Source organism: Hippocampus comes, unplaced genomic scaffold (assembly GCF_001891065.2).
Source record: "Hippocampus comes isolate QL1 unplaced genomic scaffold, H_comes_QL1_v1.1 scaffold7, whole genome shotgun sequence".
NCBI classification, from domain to species: domain Eukaryota; kingdom Metazoa; phylum Chordata; class Actinopteri; order Syngnathiformes; family Syngnathidae; genus Hippocampus; species Hippocampus comes.
Genome location: NW_017842060.1, coordinates 4,340,096 through 4,366,132, shown reverse-complemented (window position 1 = coordinate 4,366,132; position 26,037 = coordinate 4,340,096). Strand labels below are relative to the sequence as shown.

The window sequence follows — 26,037 nt, the reverse complement described above, 5'->3', positions numbered from 1 at the left end:
AAAAAGTGACTGTCCGCCTGCTATTGCCATGCCGGCGCATCGGCTGTCCGGCGTTGACGGTTTTTAAAAGTGGTTAGCGAATGACATACTGCTAATCTATTATTTAGAATCACATCCCTTTTTTTTTGGAGGGGGGGGGCTCTAATTCTTATTTGTAAGTCAATAAAAATGCGTCTGTGGGGGGAAGAATCACCTTGATGAAGTACTGGCGGGCTGTCACGTGGCTAACAAAGCGTGCAAGCCTTCCAGCGAAAACTGGAGCCTGACCTTGCTGCCCAAATCATAACCATATGAACGCAAGAATTTCCACCTGAAGAGGACGCGCACTCTCACTCTCTCCCATCCATCTCCCGGGGTGAGGCATTAAGCAGTGATAACAGAAAACAGGTTACAAGGGGAAGGGGGTGTGGGGGGGGAGGGCGATGGAGAGCTGTGGGGAGGCGAGCAGAGTGGCGTCCGGAGGCCAGTGAGTGGAGAAGATGTCGTGAACGGGATGACCGAAAATGGAAGTTTCAGGCCAGTCGCTTTTGCTTCTGCTGTAATGCGACTTTCTCTGAAGATTTCTGTCCAAAGAACAAGATCAGCCAGGATTTACGTTGCGGGCCCAATTCGAATTTAAAGCCCTTTTTTTTTTTTTTTTCATTCTTAAGGAAACGTCTGTCTCCCTTTGAATGTTCTGAACTCCTGTTAGATTAATTTTTTTCAATATTAACCCTTTCAGGGACAGCGGTTACTACAGTGGACAGGTTATCACCTTATCAGGTTACAGGGTGCATGAAAAAGTTCAAAAAAATTAATATCCCTTGTTTGTTTTTGTGGGTGGGTGCCAACCCCCGTTTTTAACAGGACGGTTTTTCACGCTTTTTTGTTTTTTTGTTATATGCTTCAGGGCTCAGTTCCTTCGGAGAGTTTACTGTACAGCGTCTGGATTTCTGTTGCACTGCCAATGCGTGTAATTACATCAACCGCATTCATGTCCTATGCATGTACAATTTTTTTTTTCTTTCCTTGGAGTCCGCTTGTGTGAGTTAATGGTTAGTAGACACCCTCGTGTGGAGGCATGCAGCAGTGAGTTTTGGCGGGCCACAGTAATTCTGCGGCCGTGTGCGCCTGATAGTTTGAATAAGCATTCCTCCGGGTGTGTGTGCAATTAGGGTTAAGACTCTGTGTGTGTGTGTGTGTGTGTGTGTGTGTGTGTGTGTGTATATACACAGTGTGTGCACGCAGTGCTGGGAGTTGTTAGCGGTTCCATCTGGGTCTCCTGGAAGCCGTGTGGAGTCAGGAAAACCGCATCTCATAAAAAGCGGAGGCAGCCCAATGTTCTACAAGGACAGAACATTACTGGGAATGTCGCTCAGGAAAAGCCTGGGACCCGGGCCCGCATGCCGACTCCTCTCCGCTCTCCTCGGGCTCCGTTCCACTCGCCTCCTTGCCTCCCGCGCATCTTATTTTTCACCGGGTGAGGGATTAGGAAGAGGAAGACATAATAGAGAGTGTGGGAGACAGAGCGGAGGGGGAAACGCTGATGACATTCCCATCTGTGCGCAGCCAACGGTGGAGGGGAGCGGCGACAGACTGTGGCCTAAGAGTGGGATGGGGGTCAGGGGGGAGGGCTGGCATGTTGGCCCGTGAAAACAAGCATGACAGTCGGATGACAAGGATGAAGAGTCGAGAGATGGAGAGTCGTGGCGGCGGTGCCAAAGTGAAGGGCATCGTTCCCAAGTTGTCCCGATTTGAACTGCTGGGAAGCCCTCCTTGACATATGCAAATGTGTGAAGAAAAAAAAAAAAAAAAGAAACAAGACATTACACGCACTATTTTCCACTCATCACATCTGCGCGGAACCGCTCCAAACTGCTTGCGGACCGTGCAGACTTGAGCTGAATGATCCAACGGGATGGATGCAGAGATACTGCAGTTCTGGAATGGGCAACTTAAATGACGGAGGGGGCCACAGTTTTTCATCAGCGCTACGGGGGGGTTGCCCACAGAGAGGGGCACCAAGCACTTTTGAACCACGCGGATGACAAAATGACCTTTAAAAAGGGATAGAAGTGAATAAGTAAATAAAAAATACGTGCCGGCCGGCAAATAGTGAAAATCCCTTTGAAAAGCATTGGAAAAAAAGGGGGAGGAGCATTTAGTTTTGACACCCCCCAACATTCTTCAAACATACGTTTTTCACAGAAAAATGTTGTCCTCACCCACCCCCAAAAAACAACTTTAAATCTTGAAAAATGATTTGGAACATGTTTAGAATTTCCCCCACAGAAAAAAATGTTTTTGCCAAAACCAAAAAAATGGTTGTGCAAATTATAAACATGTTTACATTTTTTTTTTGGGTGGGGGTGCGTGGGGAATTCATTGAGGGCCCACAGGCCGCCAAGTTGACTGATAGATCCTCAAGTTAAAAAAAAAAAAAAATTCTATTATCTTTAAGAAGATATATTTCAGATAAAATTGACCCCACCAAAAAAAAAAAAAAAATCCAATACCTTGCCCAGAAAACTTATTCTGACACAATTTCTCAAGGGTGAAGGGATTCTGGGTGCATTAAATTTCATAACAGAATGACCATGTCAATTTTAGGGCTGGGGAAACAAAGTCGACCAGTTGGGTTGTGTCGAACACAAAAACTGGTCAACAACAACAAAAAAAAAAAAACTATCAATGAATCCTTTGAAAACCATATTTTGCGACACCCGGAACCAATTTTGATCTATTGCGTAAGATGTCGTTTTTCGTTGTTGTACTGGTCTTGGCCATTGTTTTTTCCTCATTCGTAATATGTCACTGAATGAATATGAAATGAGACGACCAGAGTATGAAAATGATAATCATCCCAACTCATGTGTCACTGCAAAGACAGTGTGCACGTGACTGAACAAAATCTTATTACCCCCCCAAAAAAAAGGCAATCATTTATTTTAATGGTTATTGATGCCGCGGGTAATTCCTCCTCCTTTCCAAATCAAACTTCCATCCACCGGAGTCATTAATGCTATTGATTAACTTCTGCACTATGAGCAGCCTATTACAAAGGTAAATTGCCGAGTGTTACGCATATTTAGTCACACCGCCGTCCGTCCGTCTGTCTGTTTACTTTTTGTTCTGCTGCAGGCGAGGTGCGCTGTGCTTAATTTCTTCAGTAAATTACCAGCTAAAAGGCCGTGGTGGCACGTGCTATTACTTAGACGCCAACAATAAGAGTTCATTGCAGCGCCAGTGGTGCTAATAATAATTATAATTTCATGTCAGAGTCGCATCGTTGCAGCACTTCCACCCTCGTGTGTAATCATTTGTAGGCACGATTAAAACAATGAAGGAACCTTTATTTTTACTCGGTTATTATGTTATAACACCGTTGTAAGCATTAAAGAAGCGCTTTTAAGCAAAACTGAGGAACTATTGCCACACTTGCAGTCTCTTAATTGTTAGTTGTGGGCACTGCATGGAGATTATTTGCAATATCCTTTCACTAAAGGCAACTCAAACTATTAGGAACAGCGCAAGATATGATACAGTGCAGTGGTGTGCAACTGCAAACTACAAGCACTAAAGTAAGCGTGTGTCTGCGCGCAGACACAGGAGTGGATCTGCAAGTGCTCTAAGTCACAGAAGCAGTTTCCGTGCATATACTGTGCCCCCCCTCCGACACCCCTCAATAATACCCCCCACCCCCGTACTCCTCTCCCGCCATGCTGTTCCACTTACACTCTTGGAATGGTGCACCCTACTTGCATACTGATAAGCACATGTGAACACAACACGTACTCGCACACAGTAAGAAAACCACATGCACATGTCCGCTCGCTGCACACTAATTCATTCAGGAACACTTCGGGTTTCAGCACCAGAACCCTTTTGTGCAATTAGAGAGGAAGAAGGGGGGAGTGTAGTTTGCTGGCATGACATTTTTCTTTTCTCTTTTTTTTTTGTTTTGTTTTTTCGACCTCTTTTCCCCTCTTCTCGAGTGTCCGCCAAGGGGAACATAGTGGAAGTGTGATGGGATAAAAAGTGGCCCATGACTGTGGCCTAAAATAAGTTTAGGGGACCACGATATGGTTTTTTTTTTGTGGACCACTTCAAGAAAATAGTGGAAAATTGTAACGTGTGTGTGTGTGTGTGTGTGTGTGTGTGTGTGTGTACATAAAAAACAAGCAAACCAACAATACAGCAATGGTTGAGTGGGGGTGGGCAAACCTTGAGCATGAGGGCCAAGTTTTGAGTTTTTAAAGAGACAGATGGGTCAGGTCATTTGTAGACAAACTTTTAAACGACAAATAAATCAGTTAAAGGTTTGGGACAAGTAAAAACAATCTGCGAACATTTGTGCAACCTTTTACGAACGCTGATGAAAATCCCAAATTTGCCCCGTTCGCAAGCATTCGCCGCTCAGTGAGATACCAACTTAAATGCGATTTTCCGCCATCTTAGTGCCAAGCTTCAATCAGACAAAAGTGGTACTTTGGCACCATCTTCTGGCATCTCGGTGCCATGGAACTAATGCTCGGAACGACCGTATGAAGAAGTGTGTTGAGGAGCTTCATAATTAGCTTTGATAAATCTAATTCATATCATCTTTCGAGGGGACGTCAATTACAGGGCTCTTGATAATATGAATGCTTGGCAGGCCACATTACAGAATGCGCCATTGCCATCGGACTGGACTTTGCCCAACCCTGGTTTTGGCGGGCCGGTCTCTGACCTGCAGTATGTAGCCCCGCACGTAGTCCCGCAGGGTCCAGCCCAGGCCGTGCAGGATGTGCAGCACCTCCTCCTGCTTGAGCACGGAGAAGAGGCGGTCCAGGAGGATCTTGAGCCGTACCGGCACCGCCTGTGTGCCGTACAGCATCAGGCTGCTGATGTCGAACACCACATTGGACTGCACGATCTCCACCTGCGTCGGGTGGTACAGGTGCTGCGTGCTCAGCTTGTCCAGGGCTGTACATACACACACAAAGAAATAATAATAATAATAAATAAAAAATAACTGACTGAGTCATCAGGTTTTATCTCATCGAAAGTTCTCCACTGGCCGGGGGAGTCTTATTTACTGACCCGCAAATGGGGCGAGACCTTCATTTGTTCATTAGTGGAATATTTTTTTGTACAATATAGTCAGGTCAAGGCAAAAAGAAAAGAACTGAGCACCACTAACCAGCATTCCAAAAACATGCACATTTGGTTCATTAAAGACACTTAAGTGTCGCATTGGATACGTATCAGATTGATATCTACATTCAAAAGAGGCCAGACTGTGGGAAAAAAAAAAAATCGGAATTCTGGTATTCAGATGCATTGTTGCTGAAAATCGTAACTAACCTGCAGTATAACGGTGCTCTTGAAGTGACAGGTAACAAAAGAGTGAAACAAATAAATAAATCAATTCCAAATGCACACAGCAATGTAGTCGAAAGTAACTTTCACATCGTAAAGGCTGCAAAGAATGTTGTCCTCAAAATATTTCTACCTCCTCCCGTCTCACCCCTCGGTCATTCTTAACTGTGGCACCCATGTGTGACGTTTTTTTTTTTTAAACGTCACTTGGCGTCATGCTTTGTCCGCCTGTTCCGTTCACATTCGTGTCTGTAACGTGAACGAGTACATGCCAAGATTGAATTTAACAATAAAACTCCCAATTGGGTATCACGCCCGACAGTATCAATGTAGCCTTGGTATTCTTCCTCAACTTGACCCCATGAGCAGCAATCTTAAATTTCTTCAGTATATGCAACATCTAATGTGTACTCCACATTGATTTTCTTTGAAAAAAGTCCTTATCGCTCCATTATGTTGCGCTTGCCTTCGGGGGGGAAAAAAAAAGCACAACAAATTGCAACAAGGTTTCGGGTGCATGTAGCCTGACAAGCGTAAATCGGGGAAAACCAAAACCCTAAGCGAGTTTGCGACCTCAGTCAACTCTTCCTCCGGTCTATCCGTCCTCTCTCCTCTCCTTCCTGCTGTCTCCCCCTCGTCCCTCCTCTCACCCTTCCTTCCCCTAAAGAGGTCGTTGTGAGAGGGCCTGCCAATGCTGACATGAAATGAAAAGTTGAGGGAGGGCTCGAAGGGAGGGGGGTCCCGCCAGGGGGTGGGGGGGAAAACGGACGCCTGACACTTCAACGGGGAGAGGCTGGGAAATATTCGCCCAGGTCCTTATGTTGATTCACCCAGAGAGCCCCACGGCTCCGCTATGGTGAGCCAAACAGGTGTTTTCTTTTATCCGGCTTTCTTCCACGCCTTTTTCTCTTTGTACTTTTGGGTTCTTTGTTTTTTGTTTTTTTTTTTCTTTTATTACACCTGTGTGAAGTGCTAAAGTGTGGCTTTTGGGGATCATCCAATATGCGAAAACAAAGCTTACCAGAAGAGTGCAGGCGAACGTTTTTGTGACAATTGTGCGTTTTCATGTCCCTAATGTCACTTTTTTCTTTTTTGCCTCGCGGCAATTAAAGTTGCACGTTGGCCTTATACTTTTGTCATGAAAGTTAACGCTCGTTATTTATTTTTACACTTGCATGACAGTTGAGAGTTTTAAAATGCCATGAAATGTTGACTTTTCAACAAAGCTTACCAGAAGAGTGCAGGCGAACGTTTTGTGACAATTGTTCGTTTTCATGTCCCTAATGTCACATTTTTCTTTTTTGCCTCACGGCAATTAAAGTTGCAAGTTGGCCTGATACTTTTGTCATGAAAGTTAACGCTCGTTAATTAATTTTTACATTTGCATGACAGTTGAGAGTTTTAAATGCCATGAAATGTTGACCAACACTCACAAACAAGAAAAAGAAGGAGAGTTTTATTGATTTTTAGGCTTTTAAAAAATATATATATTATGAATGACTTCCTTTTACATTTGATTGACAGGACGAATTTTGCATGTTCGGCTTTTTCTTTGGCTTTTCTCAACAATTATTTAAAATGGAGAGGAATTAGTGAATTTGAATTAGCGGTCAGCTCAAAGGTTCCACCGTCAGCCAGTTTTGGAAGTCCATAACTGGTTTTTGCACAAAGTGAATAAAAATGAACTTACCGTGCGCTACCCAGCCATGTTTGCAGTGGTCGCATGTACGCAAGTGAATCTTGCCCGGCTGGAAGCACTCACACGTGCAGTTGACCAGCGTGCAGCGAATGGCCTGCAGGGGGCACAAACACATCCACATGATTACAAGAAACATTCATTTGAGGTTGATGTTGTCAGGATTGAAAGGTGTTCTCCACAAAAACAAAAAGAAACCCCACATGCAGCGTAGTACGCCGAAGTTCAATAACTCATGGGAGCGCTTTACTGCGCTGTTTGCTGTCATTTCTGCTTGCGTTCCGACATGTAGACAATCTCACGTTGACACCTACGGGGGCAATTTGAAGTCTTGAAGCTAACGTGCATGTTTTGTCATTAAAACCCCACAAATGCGAACTGTGACACAGTTGAGCTAAACACGACTTGGTGCTGTTCTGTGACAACAAATTTCCATGACAACAAATTTTTACTCAAATCAATACCGGAATATTTTAATAATTCTAATAAATCTAATTCTGTGAGGTGGTGGTGGTGGACCCCAAAAAGCAGGCAAGAGGGAGGAGCAGTGTGTACTTGACAAATTGTATGAAAACATAGCGAAAACTAAATCCTAAACAAAACAAAGTCCTGAAACCAAAAAGAATCCAAAGTAGCAACCAAAACCGTGACTGAAACAAAAACTATCACTAACCGAAACATGACTGGAACAAACACACAAACACAAACAATGACCCGACACTGAGTGGTCGTGCTGGGAGTCCTTTTAAAGCAATAATTAGATAACGACCAAACAGGTGTGCAGCTGCAGGGAGAGCCCTATAGTGCCACCTGTTGGTCACAAACAGAATCATGACAAATTCAAGCATACACAACTATAAATGATCAATTTACATGGCGATCGTTGAAATCCTAGCTTTATGCTAACTAGCGCGCCAAAACCGTGACTGAAACAAAAACTATCACTAACCGAAACATGACTGGAACAAACACACAAACACAAACAATGACCCGACACTGAGTGGTCGTGCTGGGAGTCCTTTTAAAGCAATAATTAGATAACGACCAAACAAGTGTGCAGCTGCAGGGAGAGCCCTATAGTGCCACCTGTTGGTCACAAACAGAATCATGACAAATTCAAGCATACACAACGATAAATGATCAATTAACATGGCGATCGTTGAAATCCTATCTTATGCTAACTAGCGCTAGGTCCTGACAAAGCTAGCACTTTGTGGTCAAACAGACATTTTTTTTTTAGATTTCTTGGGGACGAAGTTTCTGCTTCGGTTGTTCATTTGAGTATCTTACTGGATATTTATGGCCTTGAAATGTTTTTATACGCATATTTGCTGGAACTAAGCATTTACCATTTCTGGAGAAATTCCATGTAAATGCTGAATGGAAATACAGTCAAACCTTGGTTTTCGAACGTCTCTGTTATATCGGATTTCGACCTGATTTTTACACCTTGGATTACGACCGAAAACCGGTTTTCGACCAAACTGAGCAAACCCGAATACGCTTCCTTACACGAGGAAGTGACACTTCCACGTGTAACGTTCATTGTGAGCAGACGTGTTTGTTGTGACTCACGCAAATCTGACTGTTTTATTGTTATTTCTGCCTAGTGTATTAGCCCCTAATCATGGGCGAATAAAATAGTTTCGGATTTTGAACAAATCGCTTTTCGAACAGCCTTCTGGAACGGATTATGGTCGAAAACCGAGGTATGACTGTATATGGAAGCGTGTGGAATTTTGACGAATGATGTGGAATGATATTAAATGATGATAACGGCACATTCTGACTCACGAACAAATCTGTGTTACAGCCGTTCCCGCCATAGGAATGGAACGCTGCCGCAAACTGATCTGACAAGCTGCTACGTTTTGCAGTCCGCCTCTTTTCATCAGCAGAATCTCACCGGTCTGGTGAGTGGCTCACGCTTATCAGAATCTTTATGAATTTACGGTCGGCGGCCGTGAGAATCATGCAAGTCGCAGAATGGTGGCGGGTCATAGTCCAGCGTCTGCACAATCTGACCATCTGGGTTTCACAATGTCCCGGACTGGTCGATGAGAGGGGATCAGGAGGAGGACCGACCTTTAGGTTGCGCATATGTCATAGTTCAGCACTTTTATGCACGTTCTGCTTAGACAACATGAACAACTTGGAAGGATTGGACGGATATTGTCCAATGCTGGATGTAAAAACTACTACTTTCCACCATGTCGACACAGTTAAGCAGATGTGACCATTTTTAACATCTTCGGGTAAAGCGAGGGCCGCGTTGGCATTTCAATGTTTGCTGTCATTTATTTGCAATTGTCTCTTGCCAAGATGCTATCCTCTTATTCTTAAGTTGTGAACTTGATACATTGAGTTCAGTAGGAAAATGTTACGATGAATCAACTTGGAACGTGAAGGCATTGCCTCAAATATACGGTTGACGCAGTTAGCAAATTGCTGCCTTTTGCTAATTAGCGTCATGTGCGGCGGGCCTAACGGTAGCGGCGGCGGCAGCAGCAGCAGATGCAAACAAACAAATGGAAATATCAAGCGCACCGCCGCTGTTTACGAGCCGGCGTCTGACAGCTGACGAGATAGTTAAGGGGCATCTAATATGGCAATTAGAGCGTGGCATTATCTGCGGGGCTGCCGCTGTGACAAGGCGCCCCTCTCATCACGGACTTATTACGCCAGCTAGCAGCAAGCGCTCATATCTGGGCCATTAAGCAGACTGCGGCATTAAGACACATTAAAGCAGCGAGAGGCAGTAAGGGCAGAATAAAACATCGGGTGTAGGCGGGGGGGTGCGCTCTTGTTTTTTTTTTTTTTTCGATTGACTCCCACTTGGAGCTAGCGAGAGATGTGAAAGGCTTCGCGATTCAAGAATGACAGAGGAAGAAGTTGAAAGAATACAAATTGATTACAAGGCTCTTAATAAGGAAGCGAGCGTGCAGATGCGTCCAACCCGGCCATCAGAAACATCTGTGTTTGCTTTAACAGACGAAACAAGAGAGACAAAAAGAATAAACACGGCTCCCCCGCCCCCCCACATCCCACCCCCACACCCCTTGTACAAGTCTCCGTGCGACCGAATGGGTCTGTTTTGCGCTTGGCCCGCATTATAACCTGGCCCGGCTTTGGTCAGGGACGTGTACCTGGCCCGGATCCCACCACTCCCCTCGCACATATTTGTCACAGAAGGCTGGGGGGAAGGGGGCGGAGCTTGTGTTATCTGAGGCCAGGCCAGAAATGTGGCATTAGTCACAATGTTAGCGTCTCGCCAGGGTTTCCTCTTTGGCTCGCAGCAAGTAGACGAACATGGGATAAAGGACAGGACAGCAGAAGAGGGGGGGCTGTGTTTTTTATGACAAATGGTACGGCTCATATTCAGTGTTTTGTTTTTTTTTAGTTTGCATTGTCAAGCATGCCAAAATAACCAACCCATACTATACGACTTTGCAGCAAACTTTAGTTGGGGTACCGGTCACAGTCATGCAGGTTAGGTCAGGTGGGTTCTGTGGTTTCTTTGTGGGGGGTCATAAAATATTGAGTAATCTTTGGATGGCGTACGAGTCGCATTAGCACTAGCTACATTTCTTACGAGCTACGTTTTGATATACTACCACTTACAGTAGTCAGTTCACTTTGGTTTGAATTTTCGGAACCTCTTCTGTAAACGGGTCCTCAAATATTCAACCCAGGACGTATGACTTTTCAGAATTTTTATTTTTTTTTGTACTGTGGTCCCAGTAACAGTTTAGTTTGGTAATGCAATCTCTGCTTTTCAGCAATCCTTCATTGTATCGGTTCGGTAAACATTTTTTGGGCACTTCTGGAGTAAAGGGACAATTGCACAGTCCACTCCGCTTATTCATTTGTTGCTCAGCAAAGACTCAACTCTTCTAATCAGGAGCCGAAGTGAAACGACGCAAAAATGTTTGGGGTCTCGGCCGAGTGTCACGCAGCTGCCGATTAGCTGTCGCGGTCAACAACTTGACTCAGTCTGCATCATTCTCAGCCCTTATCTGACTCAAGTGTGTGTCTCATTGCGGGCTAGTGTTTAGCTGCAGGCTTGATGTTTCATGGCTGTTTTGCTTGGCCAGCAGCGCCTGTCCCGGCCAACTTGTAAACACTCATGACCGGCGACGGCCCGGACTCACCGTGACGAACGTTAGCACGACAGATGGGTGGAAGCATCGTAGCATTCGAACAAGATGGTTCCAGGCTGGACTCTTGGCTCGGGTGCGCCTTGTAAACAGACCCCGTGGCCCCGGACCAACGGCGACACATGCAACTGAGCTGGAGCGGGAATCAGACGTCAGCGAAGACACAATGAGACCACAGAAGCAATGGTGATCTTTGACTAATAGCATCCTGTTCAGCTGCACTACCGCGCTGTCGTTTTGAATGTCGTAAATGCACGCCAGTGGGCTTTTGTTTTCTCTCTCCCAGCATCTCTGCACGATGCAAAGCCTGCGCAGATGGTCTCGCACTGTTCCTTCCAACTTTAATCGAATCCCTTTACCCGTGTTCGACACGTCGCCACAGACCGCAGTTCTTGTCGGGCGAGTTAAGCAAAGCCGGGCTCGTAAATGAAAACCCCCTGTGCGTAGCATGTGTGCGCCTCGTGTTTTGCCCATTTGGGATCAGTCGGCGCTCAGGCGGGTTGTACAACACCGGGAGCATCTTGTCCTCTCGTCTTCCCCCAGCCGCGAGGTATTATCTCATCGGCGAGCTTTAGCTGCTGAAAACGTTGCCAATTTCCTGACAGAAATGTGCAGCCAATGTGTGCCGGGGAATAGAGGCGCGGCGGCGTTGCGTGTCATAAAGATGGGCCCCGGCCTCGGAATTGAGACGTCAGGACCGCACAGTGTCCATATTGGAACCAGGTGACAAATAACACAAGACGAATAAAGAAAGGCTTTGTAGTTGAGTGTAGTCATAATGTACGAGGAAGCACAGAACCTATGCTAACGCTAATTACTGGTTCGTTTTTATTTCTGCTTATTGATGAGGTTTGCTTCGACACACTGACTTTTTTTTTTTGGTGATGCCATCAAAGAAGAGCGTCTGTGATGTCAGAGAGGGGAAGTGAAACAATAACCATGGAGAAGGAAATGGAACTCAGGCGGCATAACAGAGCAACTGCTTGCTCGGTACAATATGAGCAATAGTGTGAATTGAATACCAAGTACATATGCTAGCATAACTGCTAACTAGCGTCCATCTACTGTCTGGGGTTTTGAATGGAGGAGTTTCACGTGAGTTTGGTTTTAATGTGGTGAGCTAAATCTCGACAATGTTTTAATCGATTAAGATGTTTAACTCGTACTTTAAAACGTTGCCTGGAGAGTAAAACACTTAAAAACGACTTTTTTGAACACCTGTCAGTTTTACAACAGGCGGCAGTTGGAGTCTAGAACAGATCAATTCACAAAGTTACTTAAAAAGTAAACAACAGCCAGCGTCACATTTTATATTTTCGAGACGTTCATTTTCACTGATCCTAATTAGGATTGTTTGGCCATTGGTGGAGTTCGGTGTGCCGCTTTCATTCAGACCTGACTTTAAAAAGCAAAGCGATGCAAAGCGAACAAATACAGATGAAACTCGGAGATGGTTTTCTGAAGCAAAATGAAAGTGGTGGACTGACGGCAGGCAGGGGGGGCTGACTTAAAAAAAAAAAAAAAAAACAGCTTGTGCTTGTCCATTCAATCTCCACCGTGCAAAAAAAAAGGCCTGTCGCCCTTGTCAGTTCTGCTTTGGAGCCCCAGCGGCTGCCAGTCGCTGAGGCAGAGGTCCCTGTCCTCTGTGCAGCTGTGCATCTGGGCTCTGACACGGGCCACGGCGGGCCAGAGCTATGCTAATGGCAACCAAATGGGCCGTGAGTCCCCGGTGGATTGGCAGGGAGATGCATGTGTTTTCGTGTATTTCTGTGCTCTCCTTCCGTCTTCCTTCCTTCACTTCAAGGCCCATACATGGAAGCAACCCGGTCTGCTCCCTACACTCCTCACTAATGATCTCCGACAAACTATGAGTCATGTGTCACTAATATTTAGCTGTATTACAATAAAAAATTGTGACTAAAGTGGGGTGTACGCATTCCGGTAATCAGGCCTAATTTGAGCAATTTTCCCCTCTTCTGGTCGAGGTTGGCAAAGAGCTGATAAGCGGATGAAAGATGAATCCCAAACGATTATGTGATGTAGGGTGACTTTTCCTTCCCGATCTCAGTGGTAAACCTGTTCATTGTTTATGCTCAACCCCTGCCCCCCCCCCAAAAAAAAAGACTTCACACTTGCACTATCGCCCCACAAAAATTTTTGAGTGTTTGTGTAATGAAAAAAAAAAATCACTGAGTGTAAAGACCAGTTAACGATTGCACGAACAGCGACGGAAAGTAGAAATGATGAAGCCACAGATTTGTTTTTGTTTCAAATGTATGGGAAGACGGGAAAAAAAAAGAATCTCATATTAAGCCTTTCAGGGACGGTGGTCACTACAGTGGACAGCTTATCATGTTATCAGGTGACAGGGTGCAGGAAAGGGTTAAATCGCAATTGCAATATTGAGGGGGGGGGGGTGCAATTAAATCATTTTTCAAAATCATGGCGGCCGACCATAACACCCCTCCCTCCTCACCGCTCCCGTGGATTGATTTGCATCGGTATTGGCATTGACCCCGACTGCAAAGTATCTCTTCACAAACAAAACCGGATTATCACGGTCATCAGCCATATTGCTTGTTTACATTTACCCGGAACACTTTTAGCAAGCTCCGGCTGGGATGTTTCCAACTCCGCGGCGTTCTTAAATCAAGCACGAGACATATTTGCCGTGAGCGGCGCAGAGCAGAAGTCAACTGATGAAGCGCCGGCCATGGTGAGAGACAGTGGCAGGGGAGAGCTGAAGAAATTATGAGTCAGGGATGATTCGGCGCGCGGCTTGCGAACACATAGTTGCATTGTGACGGCGACAGGAGGCCACCATTGCCGAGGCTCCGCCAGTCTGACATTTTAGTCATCACACTCGTCACGGTCGCCTGCAGGGTGCGACTACACATACACGCACACACTCTCTCACACACTCCCACATTCCTGCTAGTGCAAACACGCACACACACACGCACAAGAATTCCTCTTTTCTAGTCAGCATGCAGCATCTTGAAGCAGCACATTTTCTTAAACATTAATGTAACACTTTGTACAAACGATTCGCGTCCTGGCACAAAAAAAGTACAGCGCAGCCACTACTCCAATCCGTTACTCAAACATCTTCAATAGCGTTTACCTCCGCCAGCATTGTAAGCAGACGCGTTCAGGTGTGCGGCGAGCGTTCAATTTCCATGTTTACACCAATCCCAGCCCGGTAGATGACAAGCCACAAGTGAGCGACTCAAAAGAAAGTGATAGAAGATCGGAGGGGAGGGAGAGGCATAACCAATGTCTACATGACGGCTGGCCCCACGACAAAAAAAAAAAAAAAGTGTGTCACTCCCAAAGCTGCACAAGTGTGTGCGTGTCTGTTCGGTGTGCGTAAGGGAGACGCACCAAAAGGAAAAGTCCATCAGGGTGTTTTTCCTCTTTATCAGCCTTACAAAGTTCACGAGATAGAGGGGACGAAGTGGCGGCTAGACGCTGTTCCCCAACTCACAAGGAGCAACGACTGCCCTTCAGACCAGACACAGATATTCATCTTGACCTTTCAAGGTCCTTCTAAGACCCCCGCCTTTTGAGTGTCACTAGCAAAATTGCCCAGCATTTTTAAATAAGGCCGCTCAGGGCTTTCGACACCCATGTTAGTAGGACCCCAATATACCGTTCGGCCATAACTTCAACATATACACGGCGCATCATGCATGAATAGAAAATAAAACCTAAGCTTACACATGACATCTTACTGCGACAATGGGAAAAAAAAGGGCCCAAGGCACCACTTTGGCAAAAGAGCAAGGCCAAGAACTATTTAATTGATTGCCATTTGTTAGCTCGCAAGCCTGCACACGAAAAAAAAAAAAAACACACACACACACCCAAATGAGCCCCATCTGTGTAATGCTACTCATTTGCCAGAAACCAGGAAGTAGGAAGTAACGCAAGGACAAACAAACAAACAAAAATGGTGTATAACTCACTAAGGAAGCGCGCCCCTTCCCATCTCAAAATTTTACTGTCCCAATAATCATGTCATTGTTCAAGAACCACAAAGTTCAGAAACTAGCTAACGTACACACAGACAACAAAAAAGAAAAATTCTGCACACCTTCATAATTATTTGGTTCGTTGTGTCAAAGAGACCACACCAATATGAGCCTTGTTAGAAGTCGTGCCAAAAGTTAACAATTCCAAGGTCACCATTTTAGGAAAAGAGCAAGGCTAAGACATATTGATTTGATTGCCATTTGTTAGCTAGCACGATGTCACACACGCAACCAAATGAGTCCCAGGCTGTATAATGCGAACATGCTAACATCTTACGTTGTATGCCAGAAACCAGAAAGTAGCCTGCGAGCAAACACATGGACAAACAAACAAACAAAAATGGTGTTTGATTAACAAAGGAAGCATCCCCGACACCTCAAAATTTCAAATGGCACAGTCTCAAGAATCTCATGCCATTGTTGGTGAACCAGAAAGGTCAGAAACTAGCTACTATAACACACACACGGACAAAGAAGAAAATACAGATTCACTGTCGTGTTTGTGAGACTTGGAATTTTCGCCACCATGGTTGATGATAAATTATAGTTACTGGAGTTAAGTCATTTATTCCCTCATACAAATTCAAAAGATGGTTTCCCCTCGAGTAAGCTAATGTTAGTAAGAGGAGTTTGTGTTTTCATGCCATTAGATCACGATGGGAGCAAGAATCAGAAATGGTACAGCCCAAAATATCTTCCCTCATTGGTGTGATTGATTATTGTTGTTTTATGTCGACTTGAGTCGTGTTGTGATGACATGACAAGATGTGGTTTCACTGGCTTATTCTCTTGTTTGGTTCACAATAAAGCCTGCTGAATGCAGATTTTTTTTAAACTTATTTACTATTCAGCCTCAGCCACTACCAACTGTTTTTGATCCCCCCCCATTAAAAAGCCATTGACTAAATTCAACACATTAGCAGTCCTTAACAATGACAAATTATGACAAACGCCAGATTGTGAGAATCCTCCTCCTCCTCTTCCTCATACTTTCCCCAACTCTCATTTCTCCGCTCGCCAATTGCGTGTTAACATTTCACCGCATCCCGACGCGAACGCCGGCCTAATGAATCTCGTGCCTTTGCGCGGGCCGGCGTTAAATCGGCCCGTAAAGTGTTCGCAGCTGCGATGCTTTGCCTCGCCTTGGCAGCGGCATTGACTTTGGGTGGGAGGGACGTTGGTGGTGCTGGTAGTGGTGGTGGTGGGGGAGTGGGGGGGTTACACATGTGAGTGCAGCTGGGCCAGGGCAGGATGGGAGGAAGAGGATGAGCGAGGAGGTGGTATGAAGGGATGAAGAGGAGTTGGCAAAAAAAAAAAAAGAGACCACAAGTCTCCGTGTTTCCAGCTGCTTTTCTCAGGGGCTCGGTTTCCTACCCCCCTCCTCTTCCTCACTTGTTTTTTTTTTTTTTTCGCAAGGCCTTTCAGGTCCCAGGTTGCTTGAAGAATCACAAACACACACACAGTCGCACATACGCACACAGTTACAGTGAGACGCCCACTTCCACCCTCCCTTTCCACGCCTCACTTTGGGCCATCTTTGTTTAGACAGGGCTCAGGAGTTCCAGAAAAGCTCTCTCAGATGTGCTGAAGTAAGGGGAAAAACAAAACAAACTGACCCTCACTCACACACACACACACGCACACACACACACACACACACACACACACACACACACACACACACACACACACACACTCCAAATGTACCAACAAGTACTTTGCACTCGCACATGTGACATGCACAAGCTAACAAACGTAAGAGCCAAAATAACATTTTCGACCACAAAAATCACCCTCAAAAAGGTGCACTTTTCTTTGCGGAGGTATGCATTCTTTTCTCTTGTGTGTGTGTGTGTGTGTGTGTGTGTGTGTGTGTGTGTGTGTGTGTGCGTGTGCGTGTGTGTGTGTGTGTGTGTGTGTGTCCCGATGCCTGGATCACAGCGGCGCGGCGGGCCCGGAGCATACCTCGACATGTGTTACCTCTTTGTAATATTGACTTTGTTATAGCTAGACGAGTGGGAGAGTCGGGCCAGAGAGCGGGGGCCTTGCAGTAGTGAGGCCCCCCGAGTTCGCCTGAAAACAAATACCTGAACGAACTGTGAAAATAGAAAACACAGAACCACAATGGCCAGCCAAAAAAGAAGAAAAAAAATAGAGAGACAAAGAAACGGAATCAAATAAACTAAAATTCTCACTCGCCCTACCTGACCTTTTATAATGTCGCTCGGATTCAGATCCTGTTTAGACATTATTTTCAACTGAACACAGATAAAACAGTGTTGTTTTGTTGTTGTTGTTGACTCAAAAAGTGTCTCACGCAAAAGGTGTCTTTCAGAAGTGCAGAGGAAATTAATAAAATTTTTACGTGATCCGTGTGAAGTCCCACATTTTTCTGGCTGGATTTTGGTTTAAAAATGGTGTAAAGTACACAGGTGTGAAACTCGAGTATATGTGGCCCACAAAAGCAAATCACGTGCGTCAACTTCCGCGATCCTTCCTGAAATTTCTCCCACAATTTCAAATTTGCACGTTGAATGAATAACGTTGAGATTTTACAAGATTTTTTTTTTGTTCTCCTTTTTAAACATAGTATTGTCCTTGACTTCTGATTTCAAAACTAGTAGTCAACCAATTTGTTTTTTTATATGTGATAATAGGATGAGACGATGAACAATTTGGAGAGAAGCCATAACTAAAATGTGGCCTGTGCAAAAAAAAAAAAAAATCAGTTTGACCCTCCTGCAAGATTATCCTTCAGTAGATTGTGGATCACGACTCGGTAAGCGCATCATTTTTGTGGAATAGTTTGATGAACTGATTCACTCTCAACTAGTTCACTGTCTTCAGAGTACAAAATGGCATCCGCAATGAGAAGTTAGCGATTGTGTTCAATATAACAATAATCAGGTTCATTCATCGCTAATTGTGACATTTTGTCACGAAATCAAGAAAGATCAGCTACACAAAAGTCCTTTAAAATGCGAGAAAGGACTTGAATGAATGCAGAAATGAAGCAGGAGCGCGCTCGTTGTGTTTATTTGCAGAAATAAAAGATTGATTATCATCTCCCTCCCGGTCCCGCGAGTGCAACTCCCATCTCGTCTCTCTGCCCGTGACTTTTGCTTACGCCTTTGAATAATAAAGGCAAGCCATTTGAATATTCCCTCTGTATTTAAAAGGGGGAAGGGAGAAAAATATCTTTTTTTTTTTTTTTGCAGCGATATTAGGCATGCTAATTGGGCTCTTTGGACCTTCCCGATAGAAAGGAGAAATTAATTACTTATGTCGACAAAAATGTCAGACACGTCGATCTAATAAGTACATCTGTTTGCAAGCCGCCTTGTGGCTTTACTCTCGCTCGTGTGTGTGTGTGCATGTGTGTCCACTCGCGTTGCGTCTAATGAAAGAGACACTAACACAAAGCTTTGACGTCCTCCTCGCGCTCCTCTAATATTCATTTGGTTTCTTGCGCCCATCAGCCTCGACGGCATGGAAAGTGAAAATATCTCGTGTGTGTGTGTGTGTGTGTGTGTGTGCGTGTGTGTGTGTGTGTGTGTGTGTGTGTGTGCGCGCGCGATTGTTTGTGCGTGCGTGTTTGCCATGTAAGCTAATTTTTTATGCTCAAACATGCCACTTTGTAATTATTTGCGTGCCAGTTCGTGTTTGCACATCCGTCACGTTGAGGATTAAAAAAATAAAAAATAAAACAAAACAGCCTTTTCCCTCACTTTTGGCTCTTTTTCAGCCCTCAACTAAAAAGCCATATCAGCCCCTTTTTTTTTTTTTTTTTTTTTGATCAAGCTCGACTAAAACGTCGACTTGCAAAAGACGATGACGAGCCCTTGAAGTGGTAATGAGACTCTTCGCTAACCGTAAGTCAGCAAAGTGTGAGGACCACCAGAATGACGGTTGCACATCCGACCCCCAAAAATGTACACGGCATGATTCAAGCGTGATAAAATCGTATGTCTTCAAATCGGGAATGTGGCAAATGTAGATACAAATCTGATACCATGCAAATCAGCGTCATCGAGGTTGATGCCAATTTTCTGCCCACACAACTCAAATAAATACACATTGAAACGACATCAAAAGCATTGACAGACAAATTTATGTGGGCTAAATTTTCTATCGGAGATGCGTGCCCATCACTGAATAAGCAAAATAGTTGTCGTCACTTGCGGCCAGGGGAGTCATGTGGATTGTTTTCATGTGTTCTGTCAGTGTAAACTCAGCCGTAACCGATGAACGTTTTGCTCGAAATGTTCGTGCGAGGCAAGAGGAGGTGGCTTTATTTATACAGCACAATTCACATACAAGACAACTCAATGTGCTTCGCGCATTCAAACACACAGCACTGGAAAGCAAAGACGACGGCTCACGACATTCAGAAGCAAAGCAGAGAAAACAAAAGTAGCTTACCCAAATTACGAAAACATCACACAGTGACAACGAACAAATAAAAAAAAAATCAGGCACTTGAACCCGAGGTGACCTTTGCAAATGTCTTGTTTTTGTCTTTAAAACGGATGTTTTTTTTTTCACATAAAGACAACTAAGACACATAATCATGAACAAACTGATCACATGATTTTTCTTCCCATTTTCTAATAAAAAAAATCATTTTAATGTCATCCTCCAGCAATGCCGTCAAAAATATTTGTAAAAGTACAAAGTCAATTTCAAAGGCGATCCAATCGCAACATTCTTTTTCGGGTGAGATTTAGTCCAAAGTACGAGACCACAAGAAGGACAGAGAAAAAAAACCGTCTTCAGTCTAATCAAGAGGGCCGAAGTCGGGATTCGAACCGGGGACCTCTCTCAATTGTAAGGCCGACAAGCTCACCACTATGACAATCTTCTGCTCTAACCTCAACGTGTCACCAAAAATATTAGCAAAAAAAAAAAATCAGCTATACAGCAAAAGTATCTTTTGTTTTTGTCTTTGGTAATGAATCCCCCACTAATCATTCACGTCATATCTGACATTTCATGGTTCATCCTAAATGTATTTATTTCATTCTTGCAATCAAATCAGCTGGATCCAGATCCATTTTTTTTTAGTAGACTGTACATCTACTTAAAAAAAAAACAATATTGAAACCCAAATGATTCTACTACATGCAGCCACGTGACAACATAAAATCGAGCAAATTCAACACACCATTTTTTTCAGTGTAGGCTCACCCGAGACCCTAATGAGGACAAAAAGAAAAAGATGCATGGCTGCCTTGCTTTGATTTCTCTATTTTGCAACATGAGAGAGTCAAAACTACAAGCGCAGTCGTCAACTCTCTGACGGCGTCAATCAAAACAGGCCCGATCTACCTTCCTGCACTGTCGTGTGCTCGCAGGCGGGAGGCTGCTCGAGCGCTCCCCACACACACACACACCCTCCTCGAGGGTCCCGTCCCTGCTGCGGGCCGGCGAGCGACAGCTTGCGCGGTGATGCTCCAGCGATAGGCATCATCGGCCTCACTGCAGACTAATTGGTCCGCCGCTCCTCTGAGTGGCCTCGCTAATTAATTAGAAAGGCAGCCAAGCTGAAATTTTTAATCAGGACGTCGGGCTCGCCAGCAAAAAGCGAGGTGCAGGGGAGGAGAGATTTGCTTGAGAAAGAGGAGGGGGGGGGCAGTTGGGGGTGGTTTCTGGGACACACATCACCTCATCATCCTGTGTAATCCACCTGACACTGATCTCCCACATCGCCCTGTGAAGTGTCGCGTGTTTAGATACTCGCATGATCTGGCCGCGTGATAAGAGAGGCGATTATGGATTTTTTTTGTTTTTTTTTTAATTATGAAGAAGTGGCATAGTAGTTTGCACATGTGCCTGATTTCGATACCACTCTTAGGAGGGAGCAACAAAGCCGGGACGGCTGCTGCTCTGTGCATGCCGAATGAGCAGGGCATTACGATGAAATTTCACAGTTCACCCATCACGAAACGTGACGCTTGCTGTCCGAGAATTTCTATTTCAAACGTTTTCGACAAATGCTGCCGACGACTCATCTAGCGGCAGGATTCCATGTCGCTGTATGAACGTGCGCACATATGTGGCATGATCCCGCTTCACGAGGTTCTATATAAAAAGCGAAGGCGGCCTTCTTAAATGACTCCGAAAAGAGACCAAAAATATCTACGTGAAACCTCCGATATTTGCTGACACAGGAAATGTAAAATCGTGGCGCTGATCCAAATTTGGATTGTTCGGCGGAGGTCCGCACTCTACTGAGTTTCGTCTTGCTATCTAATCCCATTACAGCATAATATTATTTTCCCCATTTCTCTTCATCTTGTACTTGGCTAATTGAAAGCAGTCACTCAATCTTACTGTCAAACAACTGTAAGAATTACAAGCTGCTTAGGATAACAGTCGCTTGGTTTCGAGTTGCTTTGAGTGACATGAGCCGGGGGTGAAATGGCTTTTCAGCTTTGGGACAAAGTCTTTGGAGCAGAAGTCAAACATGCTAACATGGCGTGGAACTAGATACATTGACTGGTCAAGAGAGAATGAAGACTTTTTTGTGGCGCAGTGGGAAGAGGACAACGCACTTATTCCTTTGACAAAGAGAGATGATTTGGTGTTTTAGGGAATTATTGCTAACATGCTAACATCATGAGCTACACACACGGCTGTCTGTTGATTGGACAAAGAGAATCATAACATGGACCAAAATTTAAATGTAACATTTTCTCCTCCAAAACAAATCCAAATCTAGGTCAACCTTTCCAAAGGAACAAACTAACACACAAGATGCTTCTTTGTCAAACGAAATAAACTATAACTAGCAACTAGCAACACCTTGCTATTGTTCCGCTTCAACCAGCCCGCCAGTCTTATCGTCCAAAACAAACACACGCCGCCATTTTTTCATGGCTTTGTTTCACAGGTGGTTTGTCGAAAGAGGGACAGCCACATTATTATTGTGGCGTTATGACGATCATCTTCATTAGGGCTGTGGGCCGCTCGCGAGGGGAAGACAGCTGGCGCAGTGATGGGAAGTCGGTAGCGTGGTCTATTTAACGTAAAGTATGTTTTCGAAACCATTTCCGGCTTTGAACATCGACTCCAAAGAATCACTGGGGTCGCCTCTCCGGTTTATTTGACAGTCATGAAAGAAAATGTCATGAAGCAGCGGTGACGCTCGCAGGCCGCGTCCTCGCAAGACAGCTTTGCGCTGCAGCTGCACATATGCTCCCGAGGCAGGAAGATACGCGCCCTGTCGCCGGGCTAATTAGCATGTGTTAGCTGGTGAGAGAGGGAGAACGAGAGAGAGAAAGAGGGGCAGCCCTCTGTGATGTGTACTGAAGTGGAGTAAAACACTGGGGCAAGAACTGCGCTAATGGCCCATTTCCTCCCAGTGGGGGCCCCTCCCTGACGCCTGCGCACGCGCTGGCATCAGTGCAGCCACGGGGCGCCCGCCGGGCTGCCAAGGCGCCAGCGGGGCCAAAGGTACGCCAGCGACCAGCCCGGATGTCATCGTTCGACACACTGCGCTGAGCTTTGTCACGTAACGGCGGGTGACAGCGACACGCTAACACATGCTAATGCGTTCACCAGCCAGTTAAATGCAAGGGGGGAGTAGACTGGGTGACAAAAGTGGGGCAGCTATTGTACGTAGTGCAAGACACATGATTGAATTGCATTTTTTTTTGTTTTTGTTGCTGTATCGAGCAAATGTGGTTGAAATTTTATTTTTATTGGAATGTAATTTTGAATGAAAAATCAGTTGCTTATCTACTCTGCACTGTGCATCATTTACACAGCAAAGTGCATCACCATATGCTATTGGTGGTCATTTTAGGGTAAAGACATGACAGTACAATTCAGAAATTATTCCGAATTTTTTGGGGGGTGGAACCATTTCACTGGCGGAGCTAGAGCAAGGGCCACAGGGTCACTGCTCCCCCCTGAAATATGCTTGGACCCAACAAGGGCCAGGCCAGATCATTGACTTTCACCTATTTCCTCCGTTTTCTGTCGAGAACATACAGGGAATGTTTTAAAATGTTTTGTGAAGAATTTGGTGGGGGTTATAAAAAATAAAAATAAAAAATGTAGGGAGAGGGGGTTGCTCCCTGAGATAGCCTTGCCCCCCAAGATAAAAATCTATCTCGGCTACTGAACTCTCCTGTGCATTTTTTGCACTCATTTTGAAACTTCCTAAGATGCCGTCAATACCCTGTCTAAATAGGAAAGTAGTAAAGTACTTGCTGTCATGGAAATATGTTGGATATGTCGTGAATGCCGCATATTGAACCATACTGTCAAAGAATAACAACAAAAATAATCATCAAAATATATCTGGATGCTATATACTTTCTCCCAAATTTCCCCCTAAGCTAAACTTTCAAATAAAAAAATTCCCGAAATTCACCGCGGGAATTTTCTATCCTTTAATTCAACCGAATTCTGCAAGTGGATTATTTACAGGAGTGTTGGCAGCCTGCTTGGCACTCAGTTAGCAGTGGCGAGTGTATCTCTGTCAGCGTGAGTAAACAAACAGTGGCGACATGCTTTGACAGAGCAAATGCCCCCCCCCCCCCCACACACACACACATGCACAGGGGACAGTGGGTAGAAAAAGAAGAGGAGATGGGGGGGGTGTATGGGGGAGTGCATCCATATTTATAGGGCCTTTCTAGCGTTTGTCCCCAGGCCAAATTGTGTGACTACACTCAGCTAATGTCAGAGCAGCACTTAAAGCAGGCATTTCCAGCATGTCGGGGCCAGCGGGGAATACACGAGATGGATGCGAGGAACACATTTTTTTTTTTTTTTTTTGCAAATAAGAAGACGCTCTTGTGTGTTGTTGGCTTGGTCAATCGTGTTCTCACCATTCAGCCTTCAGTCAAGGAAAGAGGCACGTTGTAACTGAGATTTCCTCGTAGTCAGCTTGCCTTCCAGAGGTGACGTCATAGCTGCGCAACGAACGCATTGAATTATCCATGAATGAAAAATGGCACATGGATTCGTCAGTCATAACCCCTGATTAATTTTTGGGGGGCTGTTTTTTTTTTTTTTTTTTTTGCCTATTTTGCTGTTTGGTAAAAACATTTAACAATGGTCCCGACGTAAGATGTGCGGGGAATTCATAAATTCACGTATTCGTATTTTTTTTTTCTTTTCGCAACTACATTGTAAACTTACCTGTACAACTATTTTTGTGCCCGAGAGGCAAATGTCCATACTAGGACTAGAATGTCCTTATTGACTATGGTCACCTGTTGCCATGTCAATTATGTGTCAGGCGACCCCTGCCCTGTCACCCTGTTGATACCCCCGATGAGACGGGAGCGAGAGGGATGAAAGAGCTCTTTTTAGCATCGACTTTCATCATCTGAGTTAGCGCTTAATCGCCTTGCCAGGGCCATTATGCGTCCATTGAGACGATGGGGACTTCGTTGTTTGTTTGCTGCCAGTTGCGCCGATGGTGTTTTGAGGCGAACTGAAGTTTTGAAAAGGCAGAGGCGGAGCCGAACGTTTTCAGCGGGGTGGACAGGTTGACACCGCGATTCATTCGCACGGAGAAGTTGTGAGATCTGCCTTGGCTATGCAGCGCACATTGCTAAGAAATCATTGTTTGTCATATCCGCTACAGTCAGGGCTTCATCAAATTCAACATTTTTTCACTAACTTACCTTGCCCCAAAAAAATACAAGCAGGAAGAAATTTGAATAAAATGACTTTTTTCTTTGCCATTTTTTTGTTTTTGTTTATTGCGTGCACCGATTCGCTAGCTACCAGCCAGTCAGATTCATCGATTGGCCAATGCGATTTTGAATCATGGCAATCGAGGGCTCATTCATTCACTCAAAGAAGCGCAATGGCTCTGTTCGACTCGCATTTGAGACGCACAGTTTAACGGAAAAGCCGTACCAACCGTCGAAAGGGAAATGCCTCAGTTACAGTTTTGACAAGTTCATTCATACGCGTGTAGAATGACAAGAAACTCATTGCATTACACTCTCTCGAACGGAATCACTCTGAATGGAGCCAAATCATTCCACTTTAAAACGGAACCGTCTTTGAATCATATCGAGATAACGTATCCACTCGTCTTTTATCGGAGAGAGGCGCGCTGATCATCTCGTAAACCAAAGTCGCAGGCCTCATTGTAATCCGTGTTCGCTCAGAAAGCCGTGACCATTGTGAAACAATATCAATGTTCCATTTCCTAATCGTAGTATTACATAATACACAACAAATTGATGTGGGGCCCCCAGGCTTTGAGCTTGCCACCTCGGACCAAGGCTTTGAGTCGAGACCACATAGCTTCCATCATCCATGCATGACCAGTCCAGGAAGAAGCCACTTGGCAATCGAGGCGAGACCGCCACTTAAAGCCCCCTTCGCTCGCACATTATTAGGCATTGCCATATTTGGGTGCATCTGCCTAATGTATGTCAGTGTGGTGTAAAATTAGAACCCCAAAAAAACAAACAGGCACTGCTTTAAATCCACACGCCCCCCCCCTCCCCCCTCCCTTTTCTTTCCTTATATGCAGGCTTTCTTCCAGCGCCAGACGCTAATAAGCCAGCTAATTCTATTAGGACTTTTTCCAAATATAAAAAAAAAAAACAAGAGCCTGTGTGAATACATTTGCTATGTAAAGAGGAAAAAAAAACTCCTGGATGGGCCTCAGTGTTACAAAAGAGCCAAGTTGTTGCTGAGCTTGTTAGCAAAAGACTCTGATCCAAGGCTGGCGACGACATCGAGGTCTCTTAAGTGTCTGTCACCCTGATCCAGCCAGGCGAGAGCGCTTTGTAGCCTCCGCTTCCTTAGACGGCCTCGCCGAGCTGCGGCG

At 44.9% G+C, this 26,037-nt stretch overlaps 1 protein-coding gene and 1 long non-coding RNA gene across 4 annotated transcripts in view; one reads left to right on the top strand and one right to left on the bottom strand.

Moving 5' to 3' along the window:
- Positions 1 to 26,037, bottom strand: part of bnc2 (basonuclin zinc finger protein 2) — a 173,207-nt gene that overhangs the window by 39,918 nt on the left and 107,252 nt on the right. For all 3 annotated transcript variants that reach the window (XM_019862125.1, XM_019862123.1, XM_019862124.1), the window contains exons 3-4: positions 7,031 to 7,133; positions 4,709 to 4,944 (exon numbers count right to left, since the gene is read on the bottom strand). In XM_019862125.1, coding sequence (XP_019717684.1) covers positions 4,709 to 4,944; positions 7,031 to 7,133 — 339 coding nt within the window. The remainder of the gene's footprint in view (positions 1 to 4,708; positions 4,945 to 7,030; positions 7,134 to 26,037) is intronic.
- Positions 1 to 26,037, top strand: part of LOC109511236 (uncharacterized) — a 35,637-nt gene that overhangs the window by 2,283 nt on the left and 7,317 nt on the right. Inside the window, exon 2 of the long non-coding RNA XR_002167274.1 lies at positions 8,850 to 8,949. This is a non-coding gene — a long non-coding RNA (uncharacterized LOC109511236). The remainder of the gene's footprint in view (positions 1 to 8,849; positions 8,950 to 26,037) is intronic.